The sequence below is a fragment of a genome, unplaced genomic scaffold, assembly GCF_019419815.1.
Source record: "Pyrus x bretschneideri cultivar Hongxiangsu unplaced genomic scaffold, Pyrus_bretschneideri_v1 Contig4, whole genome shotgun sequence".
Taxonomy (NCBI): Eukaryota; Viridiplantae; Streptophyta; class Magnoliopsida; order Rosales; family Rosaceae; genus Pyrus; species Pyrus x bretschneideri.
In genome coordinates, this window is record NW_025999723.1 from 8,118,359 (window position 1) to 8,143,439 (window position 25,081).

The 25,081-nt window shown below is 36.1% G+C and overlaps 2 protein-coding genes and 1 long non-coding RNA gene across 5 annotated transcripts; all 3 read right to left on the reverse strand.

Annotated features, from left to right (window-relative positions):
* Nucleotides 1–812: 812 nt before the first annotated feature.
* On the reverse strand, nucleotides 813–4,383 carry LOC125468919. 2 transcript variants are annotated; one of them, XM_048565682.1, is made up of 9 exons: nucleotides 4,018–4,383; nucleotides 3,511–3,654; nucleotides 2,895–3,192; nucleotides 2,442–2,523; nucleotides 2,220–2,352; nucleotides 1,919–2,076; nucleotides 1,309–1,722; nucleotides 937–1,058; nucleotides 813–837 (listed from the first exon to the last, which is right to left on the reverse strand). In XM_048565682.1, coding segments are annotated over exons 4-8 (825 nt in total). In that variant the 5' UTR covers nucleotides 2,444–2,523; nucleotides 2,895–3,192; nucleotides 3,511–3,654; nucleotides 4,018–4,383; the 3' UTR covers nucleotides 813–837; nucleotides 937–940. The 2 variants fall into 2 exon arrangements, with proteins under 2 accessions (XP_048421639.1, XP_048421638.1); XM_048565681.1 differs by having other exon boundaries at nucleotides 2,895–3,221.
* Nucleotides 4,384–13,015: 8,632 nt separating this feature from the next.
* On the reverse strand, nucleotides 13,016–16,743 carry LOC125468914. 2 transcript variants are annotated; one of them, XR_007251266.1, is made up of 2 exons: nucleotides 16,382–16,743; nucleotides 13,016–13,239 (listed from the first exon to the last, which is right to left on the reverse strand). It is a non-coding gene; the product is annotated as an uncharacterized LOC125468914 (long non-coding RNA). The 2 variants fall into 2 exon arrangements; XR_007251267.1 differs by lacking the exon at nucleotides 16,382–16,743 and adding an exon at nucleotides 13,521–13,536.
* A 2,413-nt stretch (nucleotides 16,744–19,156) lies between these two features.
* Nucleotides 19,157–22,725, reverse strand: LOC103937187 (probable aquaporin PIP2-5). The gene is made up of 4 exons (XM_009347107.3): nucleotides 22,317–22,725; nucleotides 21,684–21,979; nucleotides 19,663–19,803; nucleotides 19,157–19,542 (listed from the first exon to the last, which is right to left on the reverse strand). Exons 1-4 carry the CDS (start codon nucleotides 22,621–22,623, stop codon nucleotides 19,423–19,425), a joined length of 864 nt encoding a protein of 287 aa, XP_009345382.2. The 5' UTR covers nucleotides 22,624–22,725; the 3' UTR covers nucleotides 19,157–19,422.
* Between the last annotated feature and the right edge of the window lie 2,356 nt (nucleotides 22,726–25,081).

Here is a 25,081-nt window from a genome sequence, read left to right on the forward strand (position 1 = left end):
ATGTTAAAAAATAAAATTAAATAAATAAATAAATAAATAAATAAAAAAAGAAGAAGATTAAAATACTAAGAGTTATAGCACACAATTTATGTGAAATCCCAATTTTGGTTGAAATTTTGAAAATTCAAGAACAGTACTAGTAAGGCCCAAAACAGAGTTACCAAAACCGTAACGGATTTCGGCGACTAGAACATTTATGGAATGTCCAACTTGAATTTTATGAAGCACGTGATGCTGGGAAAATGCCAAGAAAATATGGATTTTCAAAAAATTAACGAAATCGATTAAAAACTTAGAGCTATAGTTTACAACTAGTTATTTATACCCGCGCGTTGCTGCGGGTTTTAAAGCAGAATGAAATGCTATATTAAAGACTTGAAAAATGAATTTGCAAATCAATGATAACATTAATAACAAAGAAAATGGAAAAGTTGGAGAAAAGCTTGAATTGTGAGAAGGTAGGGATAAACATGAAAGTTTATGATTAGATCACAACACTTATAAGTGTTTTTGGATTAGGTTGATCATACTTACAAACAAAATATTAGCAGCCTTTCATACAGGGATACAAAAAATATTAGAGCTATATATTCTACTTTAGCTGTTCTTTGTGCTCTAAAAACTAAACCAGCTTCTGTACACAAAAAATTAAGAAATGCTGGTATACGGAGATGCAAAAAATATTGTCGAGTTTTGTGCAAAAAGTGGTATTTACAAACCACCAAAGATATAGGACAATGTTTAATACAGAGTAGCAAAAGATGCAAAATATATTGTAGCAGAGGAGGAAACGTCTTATAGCAGGACCATTATCAATGTTAACATTGAGAAACCAACCTGTATAGAGAAAAATAATGCAAGGCATTTAGATAGTGATTAAGTTCGCAGCTGAGCAGTTTTGAAGCAAAGAATTTAGCAAAATGGAACCATACTGACCCAGTTAATTTTTGGAGGTACTATCTGTTTTTGCAGAAGCTGGAGGTGGATTTTTTTTCAGCAATTTGATAGGTATTTCATCAAATTCTTTTGGGTCAACTTCTGAAATTTCTTCTGCTTCACTGTTTTAAATGACCATGAGTGATGAGCACATTTTATTGGATAAAACATAGAAAATGTTGTCTAACTATAATTCGTGTCTCTTTACTCAAATTGTGTCTTTAAAAAAAAAAAAAAAAAAAAAAAAAAAAAAAGATTCTTCACAGGTATATATTAAGCAAAGCAAGATAGCCAGAACATATGAATATTTGAACACAGGGAAGTAAAATAAAAGTATCAGATTTTATGATACTATGGAGTTTGAATCTATACCTCTGTTCACTGTCAGTAAAAAGAGCTTTCCTCACAGACTCCCTCTTTCGTTTATGTGATTCTCCGCTTGTTTCAGGTGGTGAGGTCAAAGATAATACAGTAGTGGAAGATAATGTGACTGCTCTTGGTAAGATTTGTGGAGTTATTGGTTCTATAGCTGTATCATTAGACACATTGTAAACCAACACGTCACTTGAGTTGAAACTATTTTTTCTATTTCCGAATCGCAAGTGGAAAATCTTCTTTTGTCCAATCAGTCGCAAAAACTCATTTGGCAGTTGTTGTTGGTCAATCAATCTCTGATTCATGACCAAATCTTTGCAGGGCATACCAAAGAGTTTTTCTCCACCTTTGCCAATTATCAAAGCACTAATTTCATTAGTGTTGTCTTCAAGAATCAAATTAACTTTGTACCTATATTTAAAAATTGAATTCCATGAGTTTTTTTTTATGGTTTATAACTCATTGTTAACAATCAGAGCAAAGAAGTTTAAAGAACAGAGGTTACAGATTTGAAGTCATTTTTTAGTTGGAAAGAAACAGCATGGAATTGAAAATCGTAGAAAAAGTAAAAAAAGACAGAATAACAAACTTGCATATTGAATGTTACCATGGTATTGGAATTTGGTTGGGGTGTTTCTGACAGATGAGTTGTCCAGTCGACGGGTTCTTATGCATTTGTTTGGCACAGCTAGGGCAAGCATTGTACCACCAATCATAACGTGTGTCAAAACGTTTGATAGATGCTTTACATAGGAATGTATCATTCTGTCACATGTTTTATGACACGTGTGTCATAAAAGAGCAACAACAAAATTAGTTTCTGTTCAATATGTAAAAATCAAGGTAAATGTTTAAAAAAAAAAAAAAAAAAAAAAAAAAAGATAGAAAAGCATAAATCATTTGTATACCTTATACAAATCAGGATCCAAAAAGGCCAGCTCATCTATTGTTACTCTTCTTGCTGTACGCAGAATTTCAGCTTCATTTGCCTGCCTTGAAGAAGGAGGCAGTATTTTTACAGGGACTTTACAGGTTGAGAACCTGCAAGTTTAAAAAGAAAATAAGAAATTTTGAAAAATTAGCATGTTTAGAGGTTTGAACAGGAATGACGATTTTAGAAGTGCACTGACATTGATTTATATGAGTTAACCTCCGGGATGTCTGGGTCGATGAAAAAAAGGGAGGAGCCAGTACTATTCAAGACGATGTTCTCTGTCGATGGTAAAAAATAATAACAGAATTGTAAAACAAATATTAGCAAATATGATAGATGAGTAAATGTTTTTAATTGGATGATAGATGTTTAAATGTGAGGAAAATATTGTAATGGATGCATATAAAAATGTGGTAAAATAATTTGAACATGTAATGCTAGAAACAAAATACAAACTGTAACAAACAGGTTCTAACAGTTTATAAATAAGAAAGAAAAAAAATAAGACATCAAAATTTTGTCCTAAAGAGTAACAATCAAATACACTAAAATTCCATAATGATAAAATAGTGGAACAGTTTACAGCAAGAAATGTAAGAACATATCTAAATAAAGACAGAAAAAATGGGTATTAGTTAGATGAGCTTACCTAGGTAAATCTTGACTTTTAAACTTGTAAATACAACAATAATCGGCAAAGACAACTTGTGGATCGATAAAGAACAAAAAGCTTCTGCAATATCTGCCCACAATGTAACAGATAATTCTTCTTTTCTGTGCACAAAACAAATGAGAAACAAACACTAAATTTTCTTCCCAGCCTAACAGAGAAAATGATATTAACAAATTGGAATTGCAACAGTTAAAGAAAAGAACAACCTGATATTCTCAATGTGTATATCACACTTCTGCACTATTCTTTGATTAATCTGTTTTGATTCCAATTGCTGGACCGCAGTTATATGGCCAATCACATCTTACAATTTAAAAAGTTAATACAAAAATAATGTCAAAACTCATTTCAGTGAAAAAATAACAGAAATGTTTTTAATTGATGAACATGTAGATACACACACACACACACACACACACATATATATATATATATAGACAAATACACACGTATTGATGTTACCTGCAAGAATATCATCTCTGTTCAGACGCGGATAGAGCATGTTGAAATCTAGTAGGAAAAACCTACGTCGAGGGATGGGTGGAAAGACGGTAGACAGTTTTTTAAACAATGTTGTACCAGTGAATATAACCTGGGTTTCATGCGGCACCACTTTATACTGTCCTCTGATGTTGATCGTGCGAAAATTCATGATTTCGTAACAACTACCAGCATCAATCTTTGAGGCTACCAGTTCACAATCGATGTCTGACGCAGATGCTTCAACCGCATTGTTCTTCGTAATTGATCACATGCCATATTAAGAAAAAAAACAAAAAAACAAAAGAATAATAACATAATTAAAAGACTTATGAGTAAGTAAATAGTGAAAAACATTATATTTTGGTACAGAGAGATTGAATGAGCACAGTGGGTAAATAAACTAACTGAAAATATGTCAACTATCATAACCAAGATTTACAAAACACTTTAGACATGTTAAAAAATGAAACTGTTAAAAAAAAAATATATATATATATATATATATATATAAACATAAATATAAATTAACAAACTAACAATGAAAAATAAAAAAAAACTTACTACATAACTATAACTGTTAAAGTACTTAATTTGAATTATGAGAATGATGGCTTACTGTTTCATCAACCAAGATACACTGTAGTGTAACGTATTTGCGAACAGTTGCAGAAATGCTAGATTTCCATATCCTACAGACACAAATCTTTATTTTCTCCGCTTTAGTGTAAGGACGCAATTTTGCAATAGGGGTGACCTCAATTGTTTCCATTGAATATGTTAAAAGAGAGATAAATTTTATAAAGATAAGAATCAGTATAACACAAATCTGTAAACAAATATGAAAGAAATGATTGATTTCTTTCATTCCTAATTAAATAAATGGTTAAAATAATTTTAACATAACTATTACAAAACCGATAACCACTACATAAACTCGAAATTCCAAAAATAAAAAGGACTCAGAAAAGAAATAAGCCAACCAAAAGTAATTAAAGAACTAAATTTGACAAAAAAAAAAAATACATTTCATATTAGGATAGTAAAACAAATGATCAGAAATTAACATATGACAAAAAATAACTATTATAAAACACCTAACACATTATGAAAGCAGTAAAACAATAGTTGGAAAAAGCTAACTAAAGAGGAAACCAAATAATCAATTACCAAAAGTACAACAAAATTTGAAGCACTTGTCCCAAAAGGGAAAAGCAGGGTTAAGCAGATATAATCAATTACTTTCCCACACTGCAAATGCATAAACCAAAAAGAAAAACACTTACTAAGTTAGTTTTAATAAGTTAAGAAATAAATAAAAAACAACTATGTCTGTCAGGTGGCATGGATGTAAACTGTTGTTTTTTTTTCCTTCCATAAATATAACTTTACATTAATGTGAAGCGGAAATAAACACAAATTTGAAACAATCAGGTATCCATGGTACTCATCTAAATTTCAAAGCATTGACAACAAATTTAATATTCTATAGTCCCAAATGATCACCAGACATTTAACCAACTAATTAATAAAGCATTTGAGGATCACATGATTGAAAACCTAAATCTCAAACTTTATATATCGATGTGCACGGAAGACAACTAACTTGGCAACAAACAATATTAATGCAAATCTATAGATAAAGAAAGAAATCCAAAACGTTTGAACACAATTGTAGAACAAAGCACATTGCATTGTGATATTGAATTGAACCCCCACTAACAATCTAATACTGTGAACTTATTTAAGTTCAAAAATAATATAAGATGTTAAACCTGAATTAACATTATTATCAAATAGGGAACGTTTGATAAAAGCAGCAAATCAATGATTCAAAGGGGAAGACTCAAAAAGAAACCACATATTACAAAGAACAAACATCACTTACCAAAAGCGGAACAAAACGTCAAACACGTCTGCAGGCAGTAAACTGTAGAGTCAAGGAGATAATAAGAATTTTCCCACACTGCAAACAGACAAATTAAAAACATAAACACTTAGCAAATCATGTTTAATAAGCTGAAAAGGAGAAAAAAAAGACTAATTTTCTTAGATGTCATAGTTAGAAACTACATTTTTAATGCAGAAACCAAACCCATCCATTAGGAATGGACAGCTAGCCTGGGCTAATTAAAAAGCTCAACAAAAAACAAAACCAAAGAGTTACCCATCAATGCAGAAGTAAAGGATTGACATAAAGAATAAAACAGTGAATCATAAAAAGCAAGATCGCAAGTCACAATTCTAGAAGAGGAAAACAGAATGCTCACAACTCAAGCAACAATATCAATATTGTTCTACTAAATTATATGTTATATGATGAGCATTATTTTGATTGAGATATCTCACATGTCAAAAAGTGAAGAAGTTCCAACGAAGGTGACAACTGCATTATATAAAGAAGAAACCTAGACCTAGTTGAACATGTATAATTTGTGAAAAATCAGAGGTTGTATAAGGAAGATTTTGAAATATGCATTTGAAAATAGATACCATCTAATTATGCTGCTTCACAAACAATGCTACCGATGAACTTATCTTTCTCCCTTATGCTGGATTCGAATGATATAAACTAAGAAAACCCCATATTAAAAATCAATAGCCAAATACTAAACATACCATCTAATTCACCAATTGCATCCTCTGCATCTGTACCGTGATCCAAGTGAACAAAAGCATAACCCAGTGGTCTCCGAGCAACCCACATGCTGCGAAATTAACAATACAAAAAGATTAATAACCATCCTCCATAAAAATAACACCACTTTATGAATATGTGGGTAAATGACTAAAAACATTACAAAAGTTGTTGTTCTCTTTGCCGATAAACTGCGGGATTCATCAACATCCGTCAAACTCCCACTTTAATTTTACAAAAGCAACACAGAAAAAATAAAAAAACAGAAAACAAAGTTTGACAAAGGGGCACAGGGACATCAAAGTTGCAACAAATCGAGGAAAAATGTTGAATGAAACCATTGGATAACATCTTCTCACGCACCCAAAAAAAACCCACAAACTCAAAACCACAAAAATCCAGTCTAAAACATCGAATCATATACTCAGATGCACAAAAGATAAACTAACAAATTCAAAATGAAATAAAAATAATTAACAATAAGCAAGCACACTATCCTTCGAATTAAAAGCACATAATTTCAAAACTCGTCACCTTAAACACAGATGTCTTCGCAGGGTGTAAATAAAAACCTTATATTGATTTCGTATTTTCCGAGCAACCACAGGCAGCAAAATCTCACAAAACACCGACTGAAAGCAACAGCACGAAAATTTGAGGGAAACAAAACGGGTGAAAGCGATAGTGAAGCAAAGTTGAAAATGAGAGGAAACAAAACGGAACAAAACAAAACCAAAACAAAGTACCATGCGATGACCAACACGTGGGCCTGACAAAACTGTGTTGCAGCTGTAGCAAATACAAACACAACCACAAAAAAAAAAAGTGAAATGCAGTCCAATTCCGTCAAAGACAACCAACAAAGAGCACTGGTGTAATTTTATTGTGCAAAAAGCTAACAACAACATCAAAGCACCACGCGATGATCAACACGTGGGCTTGACAAAACTGTGCTGCAACTGCAGCAAAAACAAACATAGCCCATTAAAAAAAAAATGAAATAAAGTCCAAACAAAGCATAAGCAGCAGATAGGACCAAATGAGGGCAAAGCTGTAAATTCACTGTTCTAAGCAGGGAAAAAAGCCTCAGACTGAGCAGCAGCGAAGGGCAATTACGTCAAAACACTGTTATAGAACAGTACCACCCGGTTTGGGTTTTAGTATATATAAATTTCCGTGAAAATGCGATTATTGAGTTTTCTCCAGATTTTAGTTAATTTATCACTTGATTAACTTTGTGCTCGAGTTCAAATTTCTTTCCTTGTAAATCTCTAATATTAGAAAGCCAGAAGACTACTTTGGTGTCACAAGGCTTCACCAAAAATTTCTGAACTAAAACACCCCCAAACAAAAAAAATCTAAAACTGATCAAATTTGATACATAAAAAAATGCAAGGGCAATTTTGTCAAAAACTTAAATTTGTTTTATTTAAAATAAACATAAAAAAACAGATAATAAAAAGGAACGTGCTGATCAAACTTGTGACAACCCATTCCAAATTTTACATTTTTATTAATTTTAGAAGCGTGAATTTATGAAAATGCCCTAGAGGCAAAGACTTTGACTTCTATTGATTATCGGTTAGAGTGACATATGACTTATTCTTTTAGCATATCCTCGTAGTACTTGTCACTACGAACGCATAGGCGATAGCTGTTTGCGAGTCCGAATTATAACGGTATAATTACGGACGTTTGAAGTTGGTTATTTAAATCTAGTTAAATTATTTGAACTCCCACCTTGTGGCAAGACTAACTAATCAACCTTAAGTAAAGAGGAAAAAGGGACCAATCAAATTAAAAGGGATGGAGGACTAGTGAGAAATCAAAAAAAAGGAAGAAAAGCAAAAAAAAAAAAAAAAAAAAAAAAAAAAAAGAGTTGGTGGGGGGGGGGGGGGGGGGGGGGTGGGTGGGGAAAGCTGCGAGCTTTTCCCGTGGGTTTCCGTCCATACACCTCCACGACCACTCATCTTCCAAGGCCGATTCCGGCCAACTCCGATAGAGTTTTTCGACGCCACCACCACCATCTTGAAGCTCTCATTCCCCTCTACAAAAATCACCCAAGAACCACCTTGATTAACCATGGTATGTGGCGGTTGGATGCCACGAAAGTTGAAGAAAATCAATAGTGCTCCGGCCACTCTTTTCAATGTTCCGGCAAATCAGCAAAGCGATGGCCAATGCCACCACTTGGGCTTTGTATCCCATCATCCCAGGAGCAAAACCCAACCAACCTTGACCCCATTGGACCACCGTAGACGACCAATCGACGTCGGGAAGTTTTAGGCACCCGCCGGCTTTGTGGGAAATATTGACCATCTTCCGTCCACTTTTGGACTTCGTGGCAGTTATGAAAGTTGCTCTACTCACTGAGATCTTCATTTCTGTGAAGTTTGAGAATTTTTGGAAATAGTTGGATTTTCCTGCGAGTCGGGGCGGCCGACCGCCACCTACGGCGGCGCGTGCAGCGGCGCTTGGCCAGTGGGCTGCCAATGCTATTTTTAGGCTATGTCGAATGTCTTGAATTTAGTCTTGATATTTGAATGATGTAGGTTGATCGTTGGAACCTAAATTCTCTACGATATGTTAATAGGTATTTATGTGAATAGCCGATCCAACAGTTGGATCGTCACCAAACTTTGTTACATTGTAGTACATAATATTTGAAGAATGTTGGAACTTACAGATTGGGAATCTGACGTACAGATCTTTCCAAATTAGATTTGTAAATTCATAAAATAAAACGTTAACCGCTAATCAGTTTTGGGAATTGGCGAGGATCCAACCGTTGGATCGTAATAAAATTTTAATATGTTATTCTTGAAGTATAATGTGGATCTTTAGAAGTTACGGATTGGAAATCTGATAAGTGGATCTTCCAAATCGAGTTATACAGGGTTGTAGACCCTACCGTCGATCTTTGATCGACGGTTGACTTTTGGTTAATGGGTCTCAAATTATTCTTGAAGGTCCTTGAGGATATGTTTTATGTAAATTATGTTTTCTATCGGTAAGAACTTTGAGACGTAATTTGCTAATTGGTCACATGCGACGATAGATCGTGATGTCTCGATGTGCGTGCAAGATAATCATAGCGTGGACTCCAGGTGAGTGGGTCTTTTTCTTTCATAGGCATATAATTGATAGTTACACAAGAACTTCTATAGTGATTTATGCTTGTTACCTACAATTAATCATTGCGAACTACGAATGGCTTAATCTTTGTTTAAGGTACGTAGGCAGTCTAACAAGACGTTAGATGCAGCCATATAATAAATGAGATTAAATAATTGAGACAATAGCCTTATTTAGTGAATTGAGCAATGTGAGGGACATTGGTGGGAAGTGTGAGATTTAGCTGATTTGGTGATTAAATGTTGATCATAAATTAATGCGTGAAGAATCAAGAAATTGAAGTAAGGAAAGGTAAGTAATGATAGTTAATGTAACTAGGGTCTAATTGGGCTTATCACTGATGATTACTCTCAAAAGTAAATAGTTTAGGAGTAGGGTGTTATTAATTGTACATGTTACGCCGTATTATATATTTTGGGAATATCATGAAATGTTTGGGTTTAGATTGCATCATGGCATATTCATATGGATATTACCTGAACCTAACTATTGTGAATGCTTTGAAGCGCTATATGACGCTGCGGACGGCCAGGTAAGCTTCAGGTGAGTACATGTTGATGTTAGTGATGTTAGTGAGTATGATTGTGTTGTGATATATTATAGCTCATAAACCTGCACCCCGGTGTTAGTGCTCCCGCCCGTGGCCAGAGCACAGTCCTTTACGTGATGTTCACCTCCCGCACCTTACGCTCATCTTGGATCCAAGGTAGGTGCACAGTCATGTCGTACAGACCACTTTAGGTGGTTCCGACTAGTAGGTGACCCGCGATTATTCGCACAGTCTTCACGTGATCGTAGCACTTGAGCGTATTTATTTACACCCAGTCTTGTCGTACAGACCACTTTAGGTGGTTCCGACTCGTGTGTAGGTATACTTATTGAGCTATTGGCTAGAATGATTGATGAGATATGGATAAGTCGTACAGGTCACTATAGGTGACTCCGACTTATACGCTAGCCATGATTGATAAGATATGGATAAGTCGTACAGGTCACAAGAGGTGACTCCGACTTATATGCTAGCCATGATTGATGAGATATGGATAAGTTGTACATGTCATATTAGATGACTCCGACTGATATATCATTTTGTATTGATTAAGTTCATTTGGCCTACTTATTAATGCATGGTGGAGTTGATGGCAAACCGTGGTTTTGGCCATTTCTAAGTATGGTTTGGATATATGTATATATGTTGTATTGTCTTATGGGAAATGATACGGGTTTTACATTGAGGGACATTACTTTTAGAGAGGTAATAACTTTGGGATGCTTGGTTTTATTGCTCACTCACACTCTCTGTTTGGTGCCCTCCAGGTTTTAGTTGCTGAGTTTGTATCGATAAGGATTTGTGGTGAATCTTAGTATTGATGGATACTTCTGAGGGTATGATTCTTACCCACACTCCTGTACCTTACTTATGCTCTGACATCGTGTGTGAAATGAGTTCACTCTCGCTCACAACGCACTCTGGTATTTAAAATTTTTAGGTTCAAATTATTCACATTTTTATACACTCTATCACATTTTATGGCTTCGTCACCTTCCAGGTATCAGCCAGCACAGCTCGATTCAGGATCCAAGTGGACTTTCTGGGTCGGGGTGTGTCAAAACTCCTCCATTTTTAGAGACAGATAATATACAAAAATATATAATAAAAAATAAGAAAATAAAAAGACAACGTGGAAGAAGAGGGGTAGAGATAGAGAAAACTGTTGCAGTTGTCGTCAGTTTTAAACTCCCCACTTTGAAATTGCTATAAGCAGTTATCATTTGGTTTATCTGTTTCTCCACCACTTATAAACTGAATTGTCTCAGCCTATTGGGTATTTTGTATTGTGTTATTTACTTTTTCTTCTTCTCTTTTTTTTTTTTTTTTTTTTTTTTGGTGTCTACTTCTCCTCTTTTATCTTGCATTTTGATTTTGAAACATATACAAACATATTGCAGGGAGCGGATGGAAAGGTTGATGAAGACGAGCATAACCGTTCTTGCGAAAAGTGGAGGAAGAGATAGGTGGAGTGGTATATTGTTGCTTGATTAACGGATTCAACCAGGTATCTTTTTCTCCTTATCTTACTTTGTTTATTAAAGTTTCATCCATCAAAAAAAAGGTTTTGGTCAGTGATTCGCCTCATTGGGTTTTCATTGCAATTTGGTTTTAGAGTAAATGCAATTCCAGTTCCTGAAGCTCGAAGATGACAAGGTTAACGAAGGTACGTTAATGTCGTGTTCCTTTTGAATATGTGATTGCCCTTTTTTCTTTCTTCTATTCAGTCACCTGTTTTCCTATCAATTTTTATGGAAAAAGAATTTCACTGCCAAATTTTTCAAAGCACAAATTTGTATGTAATCCCTCCTACGTGTAATAGCAGTCTGTAGGGTTTATGCTTCGATTTATAGTGACGGCAATAAAATTATTGCGATGAAGACCTCCCTCGCTCTCGAAATCCTAAACGGATCAACGAAATGATAATTCTCAGTGACTTCTCCTTTCTCTTTCTTCACTCCACCAGTTTGGAAAATCCAAGGTTTTTTCTGCAATTTAAATTTCCATTGAAGAATTTCATACTAATTACTTTTCCTACGTTTTGCTCATTGAATTTTGTTTCAAATGTAAACATAGGGGTAACCAAAGTATACAAACCAACCACATGTAAAGGAACAAAACCCTAGCGAGCAACGTGCAGAACAGAAAAGTTCATAAAGTAGGTTTTAAACATAAACCTATCTGTTACTTAATTTCTTAATTACACAGCTACAATAATCTCAACTTCACATAAGACATTATGATTCAGTACTATCACCAGCTCCAGCAACTATAGTCATCGCAACCATGAACTTTAACACTTGCCTTTCATCAAGCTTTTGCTACTTTGTTTATAAGAGTGCGTGCTTGAACTAATTTTTTATTGTAATATTTGTCTAATTAGATGTAGGTTTGCTCTATCTTCGACTCCACGGAGCTTTGTTGAAATAATCATCCTAACAAGTTATACCAGCTTAAATCACATCTGTTCATTGTATATTATGCGGTCATAAATTATTGTGTGTTGATTATCACTCATCCATCTAAGCTTTTGTGATTCGATCTTTACGTAGTTGTCAACTACATATTGCTACAATAAGCAGCCACCATGAAGTAGAAGCGATTCGTCGTGTTGACGAATCTAAAATGATAAAATTCATTGTTCAACACAATAAAAGTTTTAAAAATTAATATTGTATTGGTAGAGATGAAGGTCTTAGGTTACCTGAAGAACATACGAATAATAGTCACAGCATGTAACTTTTCTGTTGTCGTTATTTTGAGTATTTACATCCCATCCATACGTTCCATAAGGTAACAACAATGGATATTGTAAAGGGTCATAGTAGCCGACACAGTCTTTGATACTCTTAAGTTGACCATCTGTAGTTTGCACAATAATATCTTGACCTCTAATATTTTCTAATCCTTCACCACCTACTATGATTGCAGCAACCTGAGATGCAGACGGTAAACAATATTGTCATTGATTCACGGGCTGCTCCTTGATAATCAACCTACAACTTTGCAAATCTTGACGTTGCGCAAGGTGGTGAAATGTTTGCACAAATGCATTATATTGATTCAAGATTTGTTGGATTTTTTCAACCACATCTCTATTTAGTATTTCAGTTTCTCTCATCCGATTGTCTATTTCATGAGCTGTGTCATCCGATTGTCTATTTCTTTTAATGTTTAATTCCCTTTTTCAACTTTTAATGCAATTCAATTACAAATAATGCTATTTGATTTTAACCGAACGCATTAAATTTTCAACAGGACAGAACGATATGATTTCATGATATATTGAAGGTATATATAATGTTAAAATTTATTGTAACAAATTTAATAAAGAATTTAGAATACATATTGCTCATGCTTCTTCTTTTTCCACTCTTTGAGAATCAGTTGGCTTAGATCGGTAATTTTTACTCCGACAGATATCTCCCACCTAGGTGTAAAAATAGAGACACGTCTGTTTGGGATCTTATCAATAGGTAGTTCCTTCTTCATTTTTTGTGGGCATTCTTGTAGATATCCTGAGAACGAAAACAAATAATTTTTTAAATTACCATAGCACACGTATAGCACATTAAGATAATCAAAATTGAAACTCATAATCTAACCAAAATTTAAAAAGCGCACAATGAAGATTTCAAATGAAGAAGTTAAAAAAACTAAAATTGACTTAGAAATACTAAATACAAACTCATATGTACATCCTCAAAGTTGCAGCAGAGCGCATCAAATTCATCACCTAAAAGATAAATTGTAAAAAAAAACCTAAAAACTGAAAAGGTAAATTTAAATTGAGATTTACCCAAAGTTACTCAAACTGTCACATCCCGAACCAGGGGAGACCACTTCCCGGGCTCAACTCCACTGTAGCATGATATTATCCGCTTTGGGCCCCGACCACACCCTCACGATTTTTGTTTTTGGGAACTCACGAGCAACTTCCTAGTGGGTTACCCATCATGGGGCAACTTCCCAGTGGGTCACCCATCATGGGAATGCTCTTGCGCGCTACTTACTTAACTTCGGAGTTCCGATGGAACCCGAAGCCAGTGAGCTCCCAAAAGGCCTCGTACTAGGTAGAGATGGGAATATACATATAAGGATCACTCCCCTGGGCGATATGGGATGTTACAATCCACCCCCCTTAGGGGCCCGACGTCCTCGTCAGCACACCACAGCCAGGGTTAGGCTCTGATACCAAATTGTCACATCCCGACCCGGGAGGGACCACTTCCCGGGCCCGCTCCATCACCGTAGCACGATATTGTCCGCTTTGGGCTTACCATTCCCTCACAGTTTTGTTTTTGGGAACTCACACGAGAACTTCCCGATGGGTCACCCATCCTGGGAATGCTCTTGCGCGCTACTTGCTTAACTTCGGAGTTCCCATGGAACCCGAAGCCAGTGAGCTCCCAAAAGGCCTCGTACGAGGTAGAGATGAGAATATACATATAAGGATCACTCCCCTGAGCGATGTGAGATGTTACACAAACCTTTGAACGATGGAGCCTAATAGAATCATCTTGACCCTATAACAAAAAGGAGGAAGAAAGAATAAGAAAATTGAAATAAAAAGCACCAAGATTTCACAGAAGATGGATATGAATGGTTGGCAAAAGCCTTTTGAGTCAAGAATCTCACCAAATTAATTCAAATAGCATCGCATGTGAAGAAGGCAGAGCAAAAAAACGAGGAGTATAAGATTTGGCCACATAATCGGAGGAGATGGGGAGTACATATAATAATATTGTAGCCACAACGGAAAAAATGGGAATATACGTGGGAACTGGGGAGTTACTGCTTGGTAGTGGGAGAACATCACCGTTTTCTTTTTAAACTGATGACAACCTCTACCCATTTTCTCCCACGTTGGTTCTTAATTTTTTTTTTAATATAATTTTGTTAGATATTAATATATCCTCCTAAAATGGAGGAGACACGTTCATGTTCTTTTCTTTTTCTTTTTCTTTTTTTTCCTTTTTTTCCAATAAAACAAATTTTAATTCTCTGTTTAATATCTCTCCTAAAATGGAGAGCAATTACGTTGTTCTTGTTTAATATAAATTTCTTAGATATTTTTTTAATATAATTTTGTTAGATTAATATTTTCTCTTAAAATGGAGGAGAAGCTATTCCATTTCTGTTGATTTCTCAAGATTTTAGTTAATTTATCACTTGATTAACTTTGTACTTGAGTTCAAATTTCTTTCCTTGTAAATAAGAAGAATAGTTTAGATTATGCCCATGAATAAAAATGATTCTATTTTGATTATGACTAAAAAATTATATACAATTATGTAATAGCTAATCTGCGTATTATGATATGGGTAGAAATAATTTCAATACCAAGCAACACATTATAAAAATTGAAATAATTATATCTTTTAATGGCATTCCAGTACCATGCAATAATTTATGATTGAAACAAGAGAATTTCCCTTAGAATTAAAAGTAAGTGTCTAGATACTTTATGTATGATATGAAATGTGCTCTATCGCAACGTTGTATCTTATTTAATGCAATTGCAAACCCTACACAATTGAAATACTCCGAGTTTGGCTTATTGGTAAATTATGAGTTTGAGTAATTTGCAATTGGGCCCTTTTAAAAAAAAAATTGAAAATTTCATTATCAAGACAAAAGTCAAGAGAACGCCGAAAGCTACGAAAGGCAAACTAAGAGACATAAATAAAGCATACAGATAAAAACGGTGAAAAAAAGGGAGGGGTGGGGGAGGGGGTGGAATACATGAAGAGGGACACAACAACGATTACAAAAGCGTCACCCCGTCCACACTACACCGAACTTAGGTTGAAGGGGTACAAGGAAGGTCATCCTGGTTGAAAATGTGCACCAACGAAGATGGGATAAGACGATGAAGTAGACTTGACAGTGATGTGGAATGACTTGGTCCGTCATATCAGATAAAGTGTAGAAATAGAGGAGGGTAGAGTGTAGAAATTAGCTCTAATTGCTTCTCTTCAAGGCAACCCCTTATGCTTAAACCATAAAGGTCATCTATGTTCATTCAAACTTGTTACATTTAGACATTTCATTTAAACATTTCGGCCGTTTAATAACCTTTTCTTATTTTTTTTTAGTTTTAGTTTTCACTTTTTTAAAAACTGAAAATAAATTTGGCCTTGAGTTTTCCCTTAAACAAACGACCTATTAGAGAATCAATCCCAAACTATCTACACCCGCAAAAAAACTTACAAGTTAAAATGATTAGAGAATTTAGTAACAACATAAGCGAATGTCCTGCTGCGTATCCAATACAACAGACTAATTCTCCTGATCATGGACGATGCATAACAAAACATATGTACAATACATTCATATGTTATACAATAATGTTTGGCATGACCAGAACACCATCTGCAGCTCCAGAACCAAACCATGCCCTTCATGATCACTTCATCGAACGAGATCAAAAGTAGCCGGTCATGTCGAACTTTGATTCCTTCAACATACATACATATGATCGCATGTGTGTGTGCGTGTATCTATATATACATATACATATATATATATATGGTCTTGATTAAGTTTGAACAACAATTAAATGCAGGTAGCTGCAGATGATGAGATTACATAAGGGTTGCAAGTACAGGGTGTGCAAAACCAAAACCCAAGGGAGAGAGACCGAGGGGATTTTCGTACCTGTAACTTCGGAATGTACCTCGCTCAAGCTCAATGGGGATTTCATACCTGAAATTTTGAAAAAATGTGGGTGTCCAGAGAAAACCAAAGTGAGTGAGAACGAAGCAGACGAGGCTGGTGATGGGTGCCATAAGTAAATTTGATTAACTTCTTGGTAACTTTTGCAGTTGAAGTTTGAAGAAGAAGTGGCCGCGGCCGTGGTTGCTATATGGAATTGCAGAGGGAGGTTCCTTTGGTGGTGTAGGGTGAGGGTGAGAGTGAGAGTGAGAGTGAGTTCAGAATGAGGGACGGTGGTTGCTTGACTTTGAAGTATTGGACTTGTTTGCCGTGCTAGCAGAAGCAATCATAGAAGCGTGCACACATTTTCTTTATTTATATATTCCATTCTTCAGTTTGATATCTTTTCTTATAATATTTCCAGTTTGATATCCAACGCACAAAATGGAGCAGATCACTTTGTCAACCAGTTTCATATAATATTTCCACTGATTAGGGTTGGCCTCCCCATAATTTGCAAGATTATGTGCAAAGATTATCGTCAATTCGTCACCTCTAGAAAGTTGTGAGGATTCAGAAAATTGTCTTGTATCGATAAATTCAAAAATAAAAATAAATAAATAAATTTATTAGGAGCTGGATCATTTTTGAATTTTTAAAATATTTTTTTACTGTTGAAAATTAACGGCCCATCTCAAAAGGACAGTTGGAAATTCAACGGTTGTGATTGCTACAAATTGGAGCCTTTCTGGTTGTTGGGGGAGGCGACGGGGGCTGTCTGCTGGCAGTGGTGAAGCCAGGAATTTTCGGCAGGAGGGGCGAAATTTAAAAGCGTAAAAGGTTCAGAAAAAATGTAGACAACCAAATCCTTGTACATAGTAAACAATATTAATGTCGTTCATAACTACCTGGAATACTCGAATGAGGATTTGGAGTAACCAAAATATTCGAAGAAAGATTATCTAGAAATATTCGAAGAAGGACTATCCGTTGTACCCAGAATATTTGAAGAATGATTTAAGCACTGTTTTTTACAGTATCGTTACATACATTACGTAATTGTACAATAGAAACAAAATAGATAAAAAGCATATTACGCTAATTCTATATCAATTAAACAATTAATGCAAAACACCACTTACAAATTGTAGTTATTATAGTCGTCAAACAAGGACACAGATCCTCTCCGGATCTGAGCCTATCTCTGGATCTGAGCCTAGGGATCAATAGATCCGGGTCATTGAAATTTGATCCAACGGTTACAGTTATTATAATTTTTAGGGAGGCCCCCTGTATGTAGCCGTTAGATCAAATTTCAATGGCCCGGATCTATTGATGCCTAGGCTCAGATCCGGAGATGATCTATGTCCGTCAAACAATGTGCATAGTTATTATTTTTAGATAAGTATGATAAATGTTTTATATAAAAAATAGATAAGTATACCTAGTTCATAAAAGAAAAAAATAAATAAAACATCAAACAGAACAAATAAAAAAAATTAATTAGAGATGCTTGGGTTCAAATGACGTGCGAGCCATAAAGGTCAAAGGATTTGTTCTATTTCAATAAAACGTCATCGTCCACTTTAAGTGCTCAGCCAAACGACATCGATTGCTAAGATTTGTTTTATAATATTGCTACTTCTTCCTCTTCCTGACCTAGCCAATGTTGCTGTTCGAGTTTTGCCCTTCCTCGCAAGGCGGTTTCGAGCAGTTTGGGCGAGTAAAATGGGCTTCGGTGAAGGGGTTTTTCGGGAGCCAGATGGGTAACTTCCCACTCTCCATAACGTGTATTAGACCCATAAGTTGCAGAACATTCTTACAGGTTTTCCGACTAACAAGAGGGGCAGCTACACCCTCTTGGGCTTATTTTCCAACAAGAGGAGGGGCGGCCGCCCCTCCTTGCCCCTATGTAGCTTCGCATTGCGGGTGATGTCGTTAATGGCCACTGTAGTTGCCAGTGGGGTCAAGCTCAAGGTCAATTGGCAGGGCAGGCTAACGAGCTTCTACCCTATACCTCATATTGCCTCCCCTTTTAAACCCGCTGGAGCACCTTCTTGAGGACAAGGGGCAATTTAACCCAATTGTCCTGCTAATTGACCTTCCGCTAGACTTGCTCTCATTGGCAATTGTGTCAAGATTATAACCTCAACTTCTTTAATGATAACATAGCAAAAATGCCCACATCTAAACCCAACGCTCACGTGTGTTTCACACGACATGTTTCCTCATGGAGGAATAAGTCAATTGGGAGGTATACTCTAGGCGCATGAATAATAGATACTCCTAGCCACCTATGCATTTGGATGATCCCACAATTAAACAATTCATTTGTTAAGTTTCACATTTCGCCACACGTAAAGATGTGTACGAGTTATTTCAGAAAGAAAAATTAAGAAACCTTAAAACCGCTTAGAGAGTTACAACTACAACCGCTTAGAGAGTTATGTCAAACTCCCCATGTTTCCTCCCTTAATATATTGCGAGGGTCGAGGGCGCTAGTCCACCCATTCCTCCCTGACCCTCGAAAAAGTCTTGTTGATTTGGAGTCGCCTTTTGGTTTCTAAATGCAAGCTAGTATTCACCTTCTGGTTTTCAATGCCCAACCCACTCAGCTTCAAGTGGAGCTCATTGGGCCGAATACCTTTGGTTTTCAATGCCCAACCCACTGAGCTTCATTGAGCCACCATTATATAGCAAGCAAAAGTGACCCCAAAAATATAAAAGCATTTATCTTCAAGCATGATATGACTAGAAAGAGGAAAACAAGGAGAATCATGAGAAAATGACAGTGACGTTGAAGTAAATTCAAAGGCAAGTTCTTGCAGAAACAGTAAAAAGAAAAGAAAGGGTAAAATCCGACTATATCTACAATTTCATGGCCTCTGAGCCCCTTTTTCTGATGGAAATTTAATTGAGAGAGGAGCAAAAGAAGCCTTCACACACATAGCATAAGCCACAATTTAATATAAATACTACTTCCCCCTTAATAATTAACTTATTGTTCCTCCAAATCCCTTCATATTCTCTGAAAATATTCAAATTTAAACATGGGGGTTGCTCCTGAATGATCCAAGGGCCTTGACAGCTCCTGCTCTCAAGATAAATTGGTGGTAGAAGGCTGCAATTGCTGCTCCAATGAAGGGTCCTACCCAGAAAATCCACTGCAAACAACAAAAAAGTAAACAAGAATATAAATTAGTGAAAGTTCTACAGTGTTCCTGAGTATCTTACATAATAATGATAACATAAAAGTGAAGAAGAATTAATATTGGAGTACATACTTGGTCATCCCAAGCCTTGTCTTTGTTGTAGATAACAGCAGCTCCAAGACTTCTAGCAGGGTTGATGCCAGTGCCAGTGATTGGGATGGTGGCCAAGTGGACAATGAACACAGCAAACCCAATTGGCAGTGGAGCCAAAACCTTCAAAATTCCACAACATTCCACAATTTAGCCTCTTAGAATACGAGAGGGAGAGAGAGAGAGAGATAGAATCTACCATGTAACCGATTGTATATTCTCCTGTCTATCTCTCGTCACATGACTTAAGAGATAGACACGAAAAGATATACAACCCAAGATAACTAAGAACCTCGATGGGAATACATACAATTGGAAAACATATATAAAATCTGACAACAGGACCGTTGGAACAGGATGGAAGAGTTGAAAATGGGCTAAAACAGTTCTCAAAAAAGACATGCCCGTGATTGTGAGGCTAAATAAAAACAAAATTAGACAACTTTCATTGATTCCTGACTCAGCATATCAAATGTTTGGGACTGTTAACACAAGAAACAAATCACGCCTTAATCCAACTTTTAACTATTAAACAATAATACTTGGGGATGTTCTGGTTAGAAGATGCGACTACGAGACGGAAATTCAAGCAAAAGAGGTAAAGGAAGACCTAAGGAAGTTTTGAACGACATTATAAAAAAAGATATGGAGGTACCTAGAGCCAACGGAAGATTTCGTGCAAAACCAAGCGTAATAGCGTTTTAGGAATCATACTGTCAACTCCACTTAGTAGAATAAGGTTTTGTTATTATTGTTCTTGTTGTAACTATTAAACAATAACCAAACAAGTGGCTGTTGAAGTGGTTAAAAGAGGATTTCCTCAAGAGGAATGTGAAGGGCCCACAGATTGACGTCGAGACCTCGAGCGAGTCATGAGTCATGACAGTACTTGAAGAAGGCAGAGCACGTTAGGAATGACGGAAAGGAGAAAAGTTGAGAGAGAAAATAATTTGAAAAAGTTGAATCAACTTGTTGAAAGAAAACAAAATTAGGTGACCCCTCCGCATCTATTGCACTGCATGATGCCCTGAAATGCCAACCAGATAAAAACATTTGGCCCAGCTAGCTCATTGTTTTCACCCTACTCAATAGGAAATTTTATTCTAAACAATATCATCATGAGACTTAAAAGAGTTTTTTGGTTCTAATAATTTGAAGGGCAACGTCTAATAGCTAGAGAGGAGATGGTTTGAACTCGAAACGCAGTTTGCTGAAGAGGAAGATCCTACTTCACTAGGGCAATGTACCACTTGTAGGAAATTTTATTCCAAACAATATCATCATGAGACTTAAAAGAGTTTTTTGGTTCTAATAATTTGAAGGGCAACATCTAATATTTGACGAGATTCTGCCTTGTACCCGTTGCACTATCCCCAAGAGTATCGTGAGACGGTTAAACTCAAGATTTTGGATATAAGCACGATACAAACACCGAAAAACAAGTATAGGATCCTATTATGTTAACATCAGTTAGGTATTTGAGGGTGATTAGTTTACACTAATGAATGGTTTAAGAACATCTAAACTTGTGGTTGTGGACCTGTGTGTGGGACACCTAAACTTGTCCAAAGACTAAAGATGGTTAAATGAGGGTATATTTTTCCACAAGAAGTTGGAGAAAAATAGAGGCCATTTTGTCCCATTTCTTAAATTAAGCTTAAAGTCCTTGTATTTACATAAGTCCAATAATGCACTTGTTCATAACCAAAAAAATAAAGTCAATGGTGTACTAAACAAGAAAAAAGAATATAATTAATGCATTTTCTAGCACACTCAAAAATTAAATTTTACAAAATAAAGAAAGCAAAATTAAATCCAAAAGAGACATGCTTGTGGATCCTTCAAATTTTCTGAAGAAACTAGCTTTTTTTTCTCTAATTTTATCAGCTCCCCTGTTTTCTATATGTATTTTTTCAATTACTATTCTGTAATAAATCTATAAATATACTGCGATAGAGGAGGAAATGGTAATTGCAAATTATAGATGAAGGGTGTGTATGTACCGGAACATGGGAGTCTCTAGCACTCCTCTTGGGGTCAGTGGCAGAGAAGACGGTGTAAACCAGCACAAAGGTGCCAATAATCTCAGCAGCCAATCCAACTCCGGTGCTGTATCCATCGCTAAGTGAGTTGGCTCCGCCGCCGTACTTGATGTAGTAGCTCTTCTGGAAAGCCTTCACCAGCGCAACACCGGCTATGGCTCCCAACGACTGAGCCACCATGTACAGCACAGCTCTCACCAGCGACACCTTCCGCGCCAGGAACAGCCCAAATGTCACCGCCGGGTTAATGTGACCCCCTGTTCAACAAAAGTTACAAAACCCATTGTAAAAAAAGCAGTTTTTTCAACAATTTATGCATGTAGAAGAAAAATCCCACAAAACCAACATTAGAAAAAGCAGCTTTTTCAACGGGCTTCTCTATGTAGCAGCAAAATCACACCAAACCCACATCAAAGACTTCATATTTTTAACTAAATTATACATATACAAGAAAAATACAGAAAACCCACTTAAAAGATAAACTTTTTCGCTAACTTCTGTATTTTACAAGCAAACCCCACGTCAAAGACTTCAACTTTGTACTAATTATACACGTAGAGATAAAACCAGAGAGACCCAGGAGAGAAAACAGACCTGAAATCCCAGCAGTGCAGTAAACAAGCACGAAGATCATGCCTCCAAAGGCCCAAGCAATTCCCAGAATCCCAACCCCACCGCAAGCGTCAGCATTGACAGCTGGGTCGGTCTGGCTCTTGTAGCCAATCACTGTGAGCACAGTGACGTAGAGGAAGAGAAGAGTGGCTACGAACTCAGCTATGAGAGCTCTGTAAAACGACCATTTGGTGAGCTCGGCCGCGTCGATGAGCGGTGCAGGCGGTGGGTCGTGGTAGTCCTTGGCTGAGAAGGAGCCCCTCTCTGCAACTTCCATGTCCTTGGCCATTAATAAAGCTTAAGCTTCACACAGTCCGGAGAGACAGAGAAAAACAGAGTCTTGGGCTTTGGGAAAAGAGAGAGATGAAGAGGTGGTGGTGTGGCATAGGGAGCGAGGAGTAAAGGGGTATATATGGTGAGAGATTAGGATTAAATTTTAATTGGAAATTTTGAATTATGTGGACCGAACCCACCTACTATTTTTGTGTGCTGTTTTCGCTTTCACCGACTATGGGGCCTGGCTTTTTAGTATAAGTGGTCACCCTGACCTGCTTCTGCTCTCTCTCTCTCTCTCTCTCTCTCTCTCCCCACCCCTTCCACTTACCTACAACAGTCTAGATTGTTGTTCGTAAAATAAGAAGTGTTTTGCTTTGGGAAAACTCCCACATCGTTTTTAAGATGATGAAATATTGAGCTCCACTAAAGAACGAAACTTGGCATGATATTTTTTGCTACAAGCAAAAGCAATAATTGAGGATAAGGAATCAAACCTGTAAATTGTAAATACAGTAATGATGTTTGTAATTGCTTGAGCTATAAATTTTTAAAATATTGCAAGATATTTTCGAAAATCGGAATTTCAAGCATGATCAAGCATGGTGGTGAAATTTTTCTCGTTGTGAAATGTTGGCAAGATAAAATATTATCTCTAAATGTGTGAATTAGATTTGTGATATGTATTGTTCTTTTTAATAGCTAAATAATTGTGTAACTTTGACGAAATGAAAGTTGTAAACCAGTCAATATTATCTATTTCATCGTCTGATGCTTATTTGAATTAGAAGATGTTTTAGTGCGTTTATGTATATCATCTACTCTTACCGAAGAAAAAAAAATGTACGTTTCATTTGTCGAACGCATGAATATTCGGAATGCATGAAAGAAAAGAAAAAAAAAGAAATGTGCAGCACGTGCAAAATGACCCGGTGAGTCGTAACTCGCGACGAGTCAAAAGCAGAATCATGCAGAGTACTGATGTCCCTTTGACTCAGTGAGTCAGTGACCCTGCTCGGCGCAGACGACTCACTGCACCCACAAAGAAACGCACGTAAACGAAAGCCTGGTTGCTGGCTGCTTTGAACTTCAATGCATACGTGACGCGATCTGATTGGGGAACAGAAAACGGTAATAAGTGCTTGCTTTGGAAGGACGCGTGGAGGGATGTGAGCCGTGCATAGGTCCACAGGCTGAAAGTTAGGCAAAAACGGGTGGTTTAAGATAGCTTGGCGGTTCTTGAACGTTAATCAAAATGCCGCAGGACGGTGGGACCCATTCATGCTTTGGCTTTACTGGATAATAGAGGCACATAGATAGCTAAGATAGGGGTGGAAACCGGAAAATATTGTCATAAACCGATGAACTGACCGAACCGTATCGACCGGTTTATATTGGTGTGGTCGAGTTTTGGTAAGATTTCATTATCGGTTGACATTTTATCGAACTAATTATTAATGGTATAGCACTGATATTGGATTTTTTTTACCATTCGATATATCGTACCAAACCAATATACATTTTTAGTATTTTTTACATGCACAACTTTGCAATTTTAGGGCTTGAAACATAAAAACCCACTCGTTCTGCAGTTTTTTTTTTTTTTTCCTACTCTTGCACGACCTCTCTCAGATTGCAACGAGGGGATCAATCAGACTTTTGACTTTTGAGTTTTTTGTTTTTGCTTTTGCATTGGTTGCTACATTGGATTTAGACAATTATATGAGTTACACTTTTGAGTTGGTGAATTATTAACCATTTGGATTATGGTTGCTAATTTTGTTGTTGGCTTATAATTTGATTTTAATTTTAAATTTTAAGTTATAATTATGTTAGCTTATCCATCAATTGAAAGATTACAGCAGCTTCTTTTTTCAAATTTTTGGGTTGATGTTTCTGTAGCTTTTTTTTTACAGTAATGATATGGCAGACTATCGTTTGTGCCATTTAGCAACCAAATCAGCCAAAATATGTTATTGGACATTTGTTTGTGCCATTTAGCGACATCCTATTACCGTTGGAGAGAGTTTCCAAGAAAAATATGTTATTGTCATACAAAAAACAAATTAATTAAGAAAACACCTTTTTTCTTGGACACTTGTTTATACTTTCTCCCACAATTTATTTATTTAAGTTATAGTGTGATTTGAGAAGTGGAAGGGAAGTGAGTTTCCTACCGTTAGAGGAATAATCCCATGTTACCACAAATAGCAAACCCTAACAAATTATAAAATGGCTAGAGAAAAAAAACGAATCATAAAATGGTGATGACGTTTTTTTTTTTTTTCCTGAACAAACGATATTATCTTGGAGATGAGATAGGTTTAGCTTTACAATAGACTAGGAATAATGTGGTTTAAATTCGCTTTTGGCGAAAACCGAATCTAAAACCTCTCACTTATAAGTGAAGTGGAATATCACCATACCGTAATACTAAGTAACAATGATAACGTTTTTACATGTATTAATTAAAT

What these genes read in the sequence shown, in the direction of transcription:
- LOC125468919 (XM_048565682.1), bottom strand. An exon ending in AACCAAATTCCAATACCATG is followed by an intron (nt 1,723 to 1,918) that starts GTAACATTCAAT and finishes TTTTAAATATAG; the next exon opens with GTACAAAGTTAATTTGATTC. An exon ending in TTTACTGACAGTGAACAGAG is followed by an intron (nt 1,059 to 1,308) that starts GTATAGATTCAA and finishes CATTTAAAACAG; the next exon opens with TGAAGCAGAAGAAATTTCAG.
- LOC103937187 (XM_009347107.3), bottom strand. Translation starts at nt 22,623, where the DNA reads ATGGCCAAGGACATGGAAGTTGCAGAGAGGGGCTCCTTCTCAGCCAAG. An exon ending in CTGCACTGCTGGGATTTCAG is followed by an intron (nt 21,980 to 22,316) that starts GTCTGTTTTCTC and finishes TTTGTTGAACAG; the next exon opens with GGGGTCACATTAACCCGGCG. An exon ending in ACAAGGCTTGGGATGACCAA is followed by an intron (nt 19,543 to 19,662) that starts GTATGTACTCCA and finishes TGTTGTTTGCAG; the next exon opens with TGGATTTTCTGGGTAGGACC.